Genomic DNA, 12571 nt, shown 5'->3' with positions numbered 1-12571 from the left:
TCCGCCGCTCCTTGGTTCAGGGCCCCTTAATCAGACGAGCCCCCCGCTCCCCCGTCTCTTCAAAATGGATGAATCAAACCAGCCGAAAATGCGCCAAAGCCGCGGTGCAACCAAACCCACTGGGGACCGTGGGCTCCGCCCCAGCGCGTCTGGTCATTGGCGGCTTCTGCCAGATGCGCGGAGCTCATTAGTCTGTTTGAATCATCACGTCCCTCAGGCCCCGCCTCTCTCGCTGATAGGCCCACCTCCTCGGTTCGGTCCTGTTAGTCAAGATACTCTGAGAATGCACAGCCGCAAAACAAAAATGGTCGCTACTCGGCCCGCTCCCCCCGGTTTCTACTCCGGAGTCGCATATTCGTCTTGGGTCGCATCTTGGAACGACTAGAAAAAAAGAATAAAATAGGGTTCAGTGTCATTTAGTATTAGTTTAATAATATTTTATTTCTCCTGCCTTGATTATCTAGAAACTCCACTAACAGCGAATCGTGTGAGATAGGCAGCTGATTCGTCACTAAGGGGCTGCTTCAGAATTGGAGGGAAACTTCATAGGTTCAAATATGTTGACCCTAAACCCATAAGCCCCTTCCCCGGGCTTCAGCATTAGCGCTCACTTGGCCAACCGCTGTTGGCTCAGCGAGGCAAGATCATAATCAAGGATAACTTCCCCAGTTTCCATTCTCCATTCCGAACCTTGTGATCCACTTCAGGGTCAGCGAAGTCCCAGCATGGCACACTACTGGGGGAGCTTAACGATTACGATCATGAGCCCCGGGGCCATAAGGTGTTTCAGTTTGAGCCACTTAATATTGAGTTGTATAACTTTATCTCTCCATGCCTCAGTTTTCTCGTGTGTAAAATGGGGAATGATAGTACTTCAAGGGTTGTTAGAATTAAATTAGTCGATATGTGAAAAGCTTTTTAGGACAGCCTCTGGCATACAGTAAGCACTATGTAATTGTCAAATTCAATTTTTAAAAAGATGACATTCCTGGGAATGGGTGGGTGGGGCTGGCTCACAAGACACAAGTCAGATAACTTAGAGTAACTCGGATCCTTCCGTTAGATCCTTGAACATTTGTTGGATACCTGAAACTCAGAGGCAGAGCTCAAGATCTCTGGGAACCGCTAAGGGTTACCCTGCCGTTGTAAAATAGACTTCAATCCCTGCCACAGGCAGTCTGTTAATAATCAACTGAAGATACACTGCATAAATAAACAAACAAAACCATCACCATCTTTCTCTTGGAAGTCTCCCCTGGTAAAATCTGGCTTCTCAAAGGGAAGAGAATAAATAGCACAGTCCACTAGTGAAGCAATAAGCACGTAACCTCCTGCCTTTTGCATGTCATTCCATCCTTTCTTCCCTTAACGTGTTTTTTCTTTTTTGAGGTAAAAAATTACATAAAATTCACCATCTTAACCATTTTTAAATGTATAGTTCAATGTCATTAAGTATATTCATATTGTTGTGCAACAGCACCATGCATCTCCAGAGCTTTTCATCTTCCCCAACTGAAACTCTGTACCCATTAAACACTAATTTCCTAGTCCCTCACTCCCCAGCCACTGCCATCTACCAATTTACTTTGTGCTTTTATGAATTTGGCTATTCTAGGAACTTCATGTAAGTGGAATCATATTTATCCTTTTGTGATTGGCTTATTTCACTTAGCATAATGTCTCCCAGGTTCATTCATGTTTGTAACATGTATCAAAATGTTCTACCTTTAAAGGCTGAATAATATTTCTTTGTATATCTCTACCACGTCTTGTTTACCCATTCAACTGTCAATGGACATTTGGATTGCTTCCAGATTTTGACTATTGTGAACAATGCTGCTATGAACATGGGTGTCCAAGTATCTTTTTGAGACTTTCAATTCTTTGGGGTATATACCCAGAAGTGGAATTGCTGGATCAATTGCTATTTTCAATTTTTTGAGGATGCTCCAAACTGATTTCTGTAGCAGCTGCACCTTTTACATCCTCACCAACCTGTTTCCCCACATCCTTGCCAACAGTTGTTATTTTGCTTTTAGTTGCCATATTAATGGGTGAAGGGGAGTGTACAGCTGAACTATCCATATAGAGAAAAACTTGGAAGAATATTCAAACTCTTAATCTTTTAGAAATGAGATTACAGAAACATTCTATTGCCTTTTAAAAAAATGAATTACTGTTTGAATTAAACAATGTTATTCTTGGTTCTACTACCAGCTAGTTGTGTGATCCTGGGCAAGTTCCCTAACCCCACTACTCCTGTTTTCCTATCTGTATTGGGCATAATGACCCCCGAAAAATGTCCATGACTCAATCTTGGGAACCTGTAAATACGGGAGATTAAGGTTGCCAATCAGCTGATCTTGATTTGGGGAAATTAACCTGCATTATCTGGGTGGGCCCAGTATTATCACAAGGATCCTTAAAAGTGGAAGAGGGAGACAGAAAAGGTTAGAGTGATAAAATGTGAGAAATACTTGACTGGCTTAAAGATGGAGGAAGGGGGCCTGAGCCAAGAAGGTGAGCGACCTCTATAAGCTAGAAAGGGTAAGAAAATAATTCTTGCCTATAGCCTCTAGAAAGGAATGCAACCCTGCCAACATCTTGATTTCAGTCCAGTGAGACCCATTTTGAACCTCTGACCTCCAGAACTATAAAATAATGAATTTATGTTTTTAACTACTTATAAAATTAGTAATGTCTATGTATGTCTTACCAATGGGTTTCAGCCCTGGGCAAGTTCACTATGGATTCAATGAGACCAAAGAATGACAATGGAACGCTCTTGGTTTATACCCAGCTTTATTCCCATGGTGGCAGATCAATCACTAGAATCCCGTCCACTCAGAGCAAGTCTGCACACAGCAAGCTGGTCTCTGCCTCTGGGCCTCTCTACCCCTGCAGCTGTCTCAGTCTCTGTCCTTGGCGCTGCCACCACTCCAGTCTCTGCTCTCCTGCAGCGTTGCAGCTGTGCAGCCATGCCACAGTCTCTGTCCTTGGCGCTGCCACCACTCCAGTCTCTGCTCTCCTGCAGCGTTGCAGCTGTGCAGCCATGCCACAGAGTTGCTCAGAGCACTGGGCAGAGCTCGATATAGAGTCAGTAACAATCTATTGCCTACATGTGTGTAGTGAGCAAGCTGATCAGGGCCAGGTGAGGATCCTGGCCATGGGAACCTTCACCTTATCCACAATGTATTTTTCAGTAAGAAAAAATAAAACTCTCTAATAGTTCCGCACTAAAAGATGAAGTTCAAATGTCTTAGCATAGTATATGTAGCGCCCTTGATTTGGCCCTGCTTCTTCAGTCCCCTCCTCCACCCGCTGCCAGCTCCAGCTATAATGAACATCGACTGTTCTAAGCAAGCTGTTTATTGCATGCCCCCATGCCCTCACTTTATTCTGCCTGAAATGCCATCCTCCTGTAGTCCTCCAGTTGGCAAGTCTTACCCAAGTGCGAGGGCCTTCTCTTCCCTAAGGCTTTTCCTGACCTCCCATCTTGTCTTCCATCACTGCAGGAGGTAGATTTGGCACTCCACATGTTTGGCTCCCGTCTGGATGACCCTTCCTGGACAGGCCCCGCTCTCTTCCCCAGGCCTTTGTCCCACACATCTACTAAAATACCTGGCACTTGGGAGGTAGGCTGCTATTGGTTAAATTAACTAACGGCCTGTACAGTCTGTGAATCTTTATAACCTTATTTCAAACCTCACTACAACATGAGCGCTTTGGTTTACTGGCCACTTCCCAAGCCTGAGTTAAGAATTCCAAACTTCCTTTCTTCCCAACCTGAAATCCTGTCACACCCCTTTCTCAATTTGTATCCACCTCAAGGCCAACTTCCTTTTAAGAACTGTCTTGATCTCCTTCTCCTTTAAATTTTTATGGCACAGATCTTAACATCCCCCACAACTCTTACTGAAATACTAGATACATGGAAGTTTGTAATTGAAATGATTTAAGTATAAATACAATTAAGAGAAAAAATCTTTGCATTACAAAAATGGATTGAAAACAGATTTATCCAAAGGTAAATAAAGGTTTTATTTGGGTTCTGGGGCTAGGGATGGTTTGGATTTTTCTTCTTTTCTCCATTTTCCTTACTGAGTAGATTTATAATTTTTCATTATAGAAAGTATAGAAGTATTAGAAAAACCATATACTCATGTAATAAATTACTCTGTTTCCATCATACTGCAGCATTTCTTATATGGAAAAACTTCAAGGATGCTACTACCATCAACACACATACACATGCATGCAGTGAGAGTCAGTATGTTATAGTAAAGGGCCCAGTTTCTGGAGTCACACTGCTTAAGGCTAAAAATCAGCTTGCCCCTTGATAGCTATCTGACCTTGGGCAAAGTCTTAATTTTTTGTGCCTCAGTTTTCTCATCTATATATCATAGGGTTATTGTGAAAATAAAAAAGAATCCACGTGAAATGCTTAGGAGAATACTTGGCTTGTGCAACACTCAGATGTTAGCTACTGGCAGCAACAGTTGAAAGTACAATGGTTCTTAAAATCCCTGTACTTGCAAACAAGAAAGCTAATGCTCAAAATTAAATGACAGTCACTGCATTTAATGGGCAATGTATCTTAGTAAGTTAAACTTGTCAAACATCTTAGCATATATATGTACTGCATGCTACTCCAACTGCACTTAATTTGTCCCCAACTTTAATTATACACATCGCTATCCCACATATGAATATGATCTCAAAAGCTAGCACAAAACAGGAGTTTCAAACCCAAAAGGGGCCAGTTCTGTTTCTCTAAATGTCTGGGCTTATGTTCTAAAATAGGGTTTTCAGGTCAAATGTTCCCCAGAAACCTAGAAGACAGAGTGGAGACAGGGAGTTAGAAGACCTGCAGTTAGGCCTTGGCATTATTGCAAATTCCACTGGCTGCCTTTCTCAGCCAATCAGATTTTAAGACATTTGTTCCCTCAAACATAAAATGGGAAGAACGGTTTGCTTTCTTATTTCCAAGATAGTGTCAGAAGCATACACAGCTCGCAGATGAGGGAAGATCTATGCCAAATTAGATACAGGTCTCTGTGGGTGTCCTGTAGTACTGGGCTGCCCTTCTCTTATCATGGTAAATCATAAAATGACCTTATCTCCTTCTTTTTCCTATCTGCTTTCTCCTCTTTATTACCATTACCATTCACTTAGCTCCTATTCTAATGGACTTTTGAGTGTGAATCAAATTAGAGTGTAAAGAATAGGCACCAAAACAGTAACATCACATGAAGCAATGAAGGGCATGCCATAGTTAATTTTATGTGCAATTGAACTGTGCCATGGGGTAGCCAGAGTTTTGGCCAAACATTATTCTGGGTGGTTCTGTAAGAGTGTTTTGTGTGAGATTAACACATAGATTGGTAGACTGAGTAAAGCAGATGGCCCTTCCTATGGTAGGTAGGACTCATCCAATCAGTCGAAGGCCTAAATAAAACCAAAAGTTGACTCTCTCCTTAGTAAGAGACAATTCTCCTGACTGATGGCTTTTGAACTGCATCAGCTTTTCTAGCCTGCCAGTCTTGGGACTTGAACTAGGATGTCAGTTCTTTCTTTGAATTTTGGACTTGCCAATGTCCATAATCACATAAGCCAATTCCTTATAATAAATTCTAACAACAATGGAGGCCATATGCAGATATATTTTCAAATGTCTGGTATTTATGGCTGAACCAAAAAAACATGTAGAGTTCTTCCCAACACATTATTTGCTAGTGGCTTCCTACCTATTTCATTTTGCAGCTTTGGGGATTATCTGACTTTAATAAATGAGTCACACAGTTGAAGAGTCTTCCTAAACATAGTGAACCATGACGGGTCGAGAGGAAACAGGCACTGAGGTTTGTTTCTGGGGTGATCTGATCACTGGACTTTATAGACGACCATGGAGATTTTTTATCTCCCAACCATGGCCTTAGATTATGTTAAAAGCAGTCTACTCCCTATAAAAGGACAACAGACAGAAAAATCCTGATGTTGGAAGGGCATCTTGTCGCAAACACAGGGACTTCTTTAGGGAAAGGCTACAACAATAACCACGCTCCAAACAATTTCACCCAACAGGTAGCATCCAAATGAGAGGATGTAATTATTTTTAGTAATCACATTTCTAATCATGTAAGTTCTTCTTTCTTATCTTAATCATGTTCCCTCTTCTTTATGGATAGGAACATGGAAAGAAGTTATATTTTAATTTCTTTAGTTAGTTTCAGGCCTATAATGTTCACCAATTGAGAAGGAAAATCAGAAGGGCTGGAAGGCCAGCCTCTATTTAGCAAGGCTTGAAAACGTAGGTAAATCCTGAGTTAGCAAATGGGAAAAGAAAATATATTCCACTTTTTAAATTAAAAAAAAAATCTTGGTCACATTTCCAAACAATATTTGGTACTAGGCAGTCAATACTAGTAAGTTAACAGATAAACAGAATAACATTTACCTTCATTAAAAAAAAAGGTATTAAAAAATTAAGCCTTCATTTCCACAATACTCTTGAACTATCAGTATAAAAGTACAAACTTACATGAAACTACCATGAATACAAGACTTATTTTTCATTTATTGTGGTTTTTCAGGGGTTCAAACCAGCAAATAAATCAAATTTCTCTTCACATAAAGGTAATTTTTTACTCCACTATCTTCAAAATGATTGTAATAAAAACCCTACCTGAAAAAGGTAATACAAAAGAGACTCAAGGTCTCAAAAGACTGTAAATATTATAATAATAATTGGCATTAAAACCAAACGAACACTGAAGACTTGGCTCCCATCCTTTCTCTGCTACTTGGTCTTTGGTCTGTTAGGACAGTGTTTTTCAAAGCCTGGTGTGCAGAATCACCCGAAGACCCCACAGAGCATACAGAAGCCCAGGATCATTCAACAGGGGAGGCCTGGGCCTCTGCAACTTTACCAAGTTTTCTCCAGCAACAGTTCCCACACCAGGCTGATCAGGATCATCTGGGAAGCTTTGAAAAATAACAACAAAAAATTCCCAGGCTTCACCCCTGGAAATTTTGGTTCAGTAGCTTTGAGGTTGGGATCTAGAAACCTTAAAATCCTCTATTTTAAAAATTTTAACAAACTCCTCAGTTGGTTCTGATCACATTTGGAAACCACTGACTTAGGACACTTTTTTAGGTAAGTTGTCTTTCAAAGAACTCCAGGCCTCTGAGTTCACTAAGAATATTCATAACATCGGGTAGGTTATAAATCACCCTCCTATGAACATTTAACAAAGTAAACTGTCTAGAAGTGATTTGATACTAAAAACCCTACCCAATTTAGCACTTAAATTACCTAATGATTTTCTATCTATCTACTCTTCTACCACCTGGCAAAGGTCTCTACATAATATTTGTTTCCTATGGCTGTTAAGTGCTAGCCACACAGGATGCTGCTAAGCAAGTTGCCCCAAAGGATTTGTTCTATGACCCACTCTCTCTTTCATCCAGATTCCCAGAGCTGTGAGGGGCAGACCCATTCCAGGCCAATGGCTAACTGATGTCACTCCAGCATCTAGACATTAACCCAGAAACCTGAAAATTCTGCCCCCACCACACTGGCAGGGAGACACTAAGCCCTAATATGAGAATAAATTTCTTTATGTCTTAATGCATAATGCTGCAAGTGACATCATTTGGCTGTGCTTTCAAAGCTTGACTAGTCTTGAAGCCAAGAGAAAGTTAAATTATGACTCTAGAAACTTCAAAAAATAGGTTGACTTTGGGTTACTTCCAGTAGCCCTAAACCTATAGGTATCCATCCCCACTCCTTCTGTATCTCAGAACCATATATTTAAATTCAGAGTCCAAGACAGAAAGAATCTGACATTGATAATGTACAAGGAATTTGGGAAATGACCTCTGGCCTCATTTTCCTCGAAATCTGAAGTTGTATCAGACGTGTTAACACGCATCACCTGGGAAAATAAACTCAAAAGTAGATGAGAATTATGATCATTCAAAATGTAGATGCTGATTTCTAATTCTTCCCACAAAATCCCAGATGGTATACTGAGGGATAAGGTGATCTTTCTTACATATAAGGCACTCACTGGGCCCCATGAGCCAGCAGCAACTAAGAGCCAACTTGTAAGTGATGCAGAAACGCACACGGGTCCTGGGTGTTTTTCCTTGGTGGTGGGCCTCCTTACTGGACAGTCGGCAGGAGACAATTCAAGTGAACTTTATAAAATTACCGGGTAGGCAACCAAAGGGAAGAGATGGAAAGACCTCCTAGAACTGGGAGGGTAAACAAGCCAAACACAGCTAGCAGCAGGCCCAGCTGGAGGAGGACTTAGTTTGTAAGTTGATGTAGTCCCCTTGAGAGGACAAAGACATATCTTCTCTGGAATTGCTCATCATCTTTTCTATGAGGACTCTAAAAAACAAACACAAAAATTAGCCTCAGAGGCTGGATGGAGGAAAGGGAGAAATATCAGACACTGGCCATCTTATCACCAGATGGCACTCAGTACAGCCACAAGGTTAAATGCCCCTTCGTCCCCAGTTATCTCAGGAGAAAGGACAACATCTCCGACCTTCAGAAGCTGGCATTCCAGTGGCTCAGTCTGTCTTTGTTTGCTCAGAAACAGGAGAAGAAGATCCAAGGAGCCGCAGTGGAAGCGGGTAAATCTGTGTGCTCATCCCCAGAACAGCTACTCACCTCATGGCTTCATTAATATTTTTGTTCTCCTTGACCGATGTTTCTGTCCACCCTGTGAAACCATTCTCTTTACTGAACCGGTCAACTTGGTCTCGGCTGACTGCCCAAGGGGATAGATCACACTGGCAAAGAGAATAAATAAAAGGCAACACCATAAACTTCCTGGGAATAGGAACACTGCCCAGATAAATGTGGATTTAAAACATTCCCACTAAGGGCTAAGAACACCAGCATCTAAAATCTAGTCGACACTGTCCTCAGAGAAAGTCTCAACATCCCTTGAAAGGAGGCAGAGATGATTTTGCCAATTTGAGAAGCCGAAGTGGATGCCCAGAATCACAGAGCATTCTACATGTTTCCTCTCTGACCACAGAGAGGCCAGGGGCCAATTTCCTAAACTGATCACATACCTTGTTGGCCAAGAGCAGGCAGGGTACAGGCTCTCCATTAGGCAGTGTGAGCTTGCTGTCCAGGTCCTGTTTCCATCTCTGGCTATTGCTGAAGGTTGTAGCATTGGTAACATCAAACATAATAACACAGGCTGACGCATCTCTATAGTACAATCGTGTCATAGAGGTGAAGCGCTCCTGCCCTGGGAAGAAAGGAGAGGGCTCTTGAGAAGGTAACCCCAGGAATCAATCTCAGAATCCCCCTTGACACCCTGTCTTTTCTGCCTTCAGTGTGGAAGAGAGGGCAGGATGCAGAGTGCTTGAGTCCAGACTCTGCATCCAGACTTCCCAGGTCCAAACCCCTGCTCTGTCATTTACTATCTATGTGACTTCAGGCAAGTCCAACTGCCAGTGCCTCAGATTTTTCAGCTGTGAAGTGGGGATAAAAGCACTAGCTTTCATCACAGGGCTGTTGTGAGGATTAATGAACCAGTGAATCTAAGTGCTTAGAAAGGAGCTTGGCACATAATACAGGTTAGTTATTTTATTATTATTGTCTCTATTTTCTGGGGATCTTGTTTCCCACCAAGGTCAGTGGAAAACCTGGAAAAAGCACCTTCCCTCTGGTTGCAGGAGCATCTACCTACTGTCTGGACAGTCCACCACCCTGCCAGCCACTCTACCCACCCAGAGGTCGCTCCACATTTATTTGAGGCAAAACATCTATTAAAGCTCTATATTTATTCAACATATATAACCTCAGAGAAACTCAATCTGGGGTTTTGCTGCCCCACTTTTTCTCTGAGAGCTTGCTGGTTAGATCACAATTTCTTCCCTTGTTCCTAGCCAGCCTTCCCAGCCTACCTGCAATGTCCCACAGCTGCAGCCGCACCATCTCTGAGTCAGACCACTGAAGCACCTTCAGAGCAAAATCCACTGGAAATACATGTATAATATTCTTGAATAAAATTTATCTTTAAAAAAAATCTATGGATAAACTCAAATCAAATATGCAGTTACAAGCCTTGGGACGCACAACTCCAGTTGTATTTATTTATTTGTAAGCCCTCAATGGGCTGAGAATAGCCCGCACTCATGTAGTAAGCATGGGGCAGATTAGTGGTACTCACTCTCTGAAGGGGTCTCCAGCTTTTAGTCTCTTGACAAGCCAATTTATTTGATACTACACGTCTCCAAGGCTAGGAGAGTGGAAGTCATTATGAAAACAACTAATCTCAGATGGAATGGTTTCTGGGAGGTGTAGGGGGTTTTCTCTGGGGAAGGAGGGTGGGGTAGAAGGGAGAAATGTAAGTGTGGTGGCTTTTTCATCTTCCACATTCAATTTCACTGTTAGTTTCTAAACCCAATTGTATTATAAGAAAACACACCCTGGAGGTAGTCTACATCCTCTATAAGGTTGTAGGAATTATCTTGGGCAGCAACGAGACAAAGAGAAAAGGTCGCAGAGGATTCCCAGGAAAACACCGCATCCATGATGCCTAGGAGCCCTGCTGGAATCTACCACCACACGGGCAGATGCTGAGGGAGACTCAGTGAGTTAAGGCTGAAAGCTTTGCCAGGGGAAAAGCTTTTTCGTAAGGAGAGAAATAAGATAATTTTCAGAGATTGGACATATATATTTCCACCTCTGTGGCAGAGATGAAAGCTAGAATTTAATTTAGAATAAACACTGAAAAAAAAATTAACCAGAGTCAATTATATTCGTTATGAAAGGCAAACTAGGGCAATTGCTAAAAACTCACCAGCAGGACACTTTTAAGCCAAGTCCATGAGATAGGGACCCTCATATTATTTAGGAGTGGAGGGCAGAGTGGTGAGGAAACCATCTCTGAACCTTAAACCCTTTATTTTGTGGATGTTCTTAAGAAGGATGTTTTAATCGCCGTGTAAATGCTTGCTAATGTTTTAAAAATTCCATAGCGAACGCCAGAACCCATTTGCAAAGTTTACACTACAGAAAGTGTTTTTCCTGAAAAGGGTTATTTTAACAGAGATAAATGCTTGTTACTTTCCCCATTCACCTGCTCATCCCATCTAAACACCTAATAAACAAAAAAGGCACTTCTACTTCTAAAAAACAGTTGAATCTAAAGGCCAGAGAGAAGTGAATTAACTCTTGGCATGTTCCTCTCAGTTTGAGAGAAAAGGGGATGGGAAGACAGGTCAGAGAAGTGGTGTATTTCCTATTCTTTGAATTTCTAGGTTGCCTTTATCGAAGCAATCAGTGGACAAAAGAAACACCACAGCGCTTCAGACCTGATAGGCATCACGGTGTGGTGTGTGCCAAGGGGCTCTCCCACGCAGACATACCCATTACAACGCTAGGATCCTTGAGACCAGGTCTAACACCACTCTGTTCCTTTAACGGCTGCCTGGAACTCCCACGAGAGGCAGGACAGCAGCCCAGGCTGACACCTCGCCAGGCTCTCCAGAGGGTCTCGGCTGCCCCTGCCGACCGCAGAGATCTGCCCCTGAACTCTTGGAAGGAGGCAGGAGGAGATCTGGGTTCACAGTTCCCCAGCAAAACGCAGCAGTCGCTCATTTTCTCATCCTCCTTGCCCCATATCTCATCTTCACACCTTCGCCCTATCTCTTTCCAGCATCAGCTCGGGCTGGGAAAACCTAACTGGGGAAACCCAACAGAGGCATGCAAATCAAACACCCAGAAACTGCTCCCGCCAAGATCCCAGGCACCTACTTCCTGACCCGAGGAAGGGCCCGCGGACACCAAATCCCCCGCTCCCCCGCCCCAGTGGGGCCCACGGCCCAAGACCGCGGTGGCGGCCTCTCGCCCACCGCGCCCGCAGCGACGTCTCACCTCCCACCGTGGACTTGTAGTGTCTGCTGAAGCTGTCCTGGGAATAGCGCTGCACCAGGGACGTCTTGCCCACTGCGGCGTCCCCCACCACCAGCACTTTGAACAGGTGATCGCGGCTGCCCATCGCTGGCGGGAAGGACGTCGCAGGGAGGCGGGAAGTGGGCGAGTCGCTTATTTTAACCCTTCTGGCTCCGGACCCCCTTCAGACTGATGCTGGGCATGCCAGACCACCGCCCGCTGGGGCTGCACTGACGAGAAAGCAAAAAAGGAAACTTGGCACGCGACCTAGACGCGCTTCCTCCCCGCGCGCGGCCGCAGGCTGGGTGGGGCGCAGGGCGCGAGTGCCGAGGCCCCGGCTTGTTCGCACCTTCTCCCCGACCCCGCCCGGCCCGGCTGCCAAGAAACGGGATGAGGCACCTAGTGGTGCCTCCCCCACTAGGACCTCCCCGGGCGGCCCCGGCGGCGACGGACCCGCGGCCGGCTCATTTCCCCTTTGGCGCCAACAAGTGGGCACCCACCCCCCCACTGCACAAACCAAATTCGGGAGAAGGGGCGGCTCGCACTTTGACGCCTTAGACCGGGTGCAGCCTCAGGCGGCGCGTTCCCGGTCGCCTTCCCCGGCACGCGTCACGTGCAGTTGCTTGGGCACTGCATTTCCCA

General features: G+C 44.0%; 1 protein-coding gene across 2 annotated transcripts; it reads right to left on the bottom strand.

Moving 5' to 3' along the window:
- Positions 1-6557: 6557 nt before the first annotated feature.
- RAB29 (RAB29, member RAS oncogene family) lies at positions 6558-12571 on the bottom strand. 2 transcript variants are annotated; one of them, XM_073217046.1, is made up of 7 exons: positions 12447-12571; positions 11912-12159; positions 11404-11541; positions 9937-10008; positions 9094-9275; positions 8684-8805; positions 6558-8398 (listed from the first exon to the last, which is right to left on the bottom strand). In XM_073217046.1, exons 2-7 carry the CDS (start codon positions 12033-12035, stop codon positions 8287-8289), a joined length of 750 nt encoding a protein of 249 aa, XP_073073147.1. In that variant the 5' UTR covers positions 12036-12159; positions 12447-12571; the 3' UTR covers positions 6558-8286. The 2 variants fall into 2 exon arrangements, with proteins under 2 accessions (XP_073073147.1, XP_017532268.1); XM_017676779.3 differs by lacking the exon at positions 11404-11541 and having other exon boundaries at positions 11912-12154.

This window comes from Manis javanica, chromosome 11, assembly GCF_040802235.1.
Source record: "Manis javanica isolate MJ-LG chromosome 11, MJ_LKY, whole genome shotgun sequence".
In the NCBI taxonomy this organism is placed as follows: Eukaryota; Metazoa; Chordata; class Mammalia; order Pholidota; family Manidae; genus Manis; species Manis javanica.
This window is presented reverse-complemented; position numbering and strand designations above follow the sequence as displayed.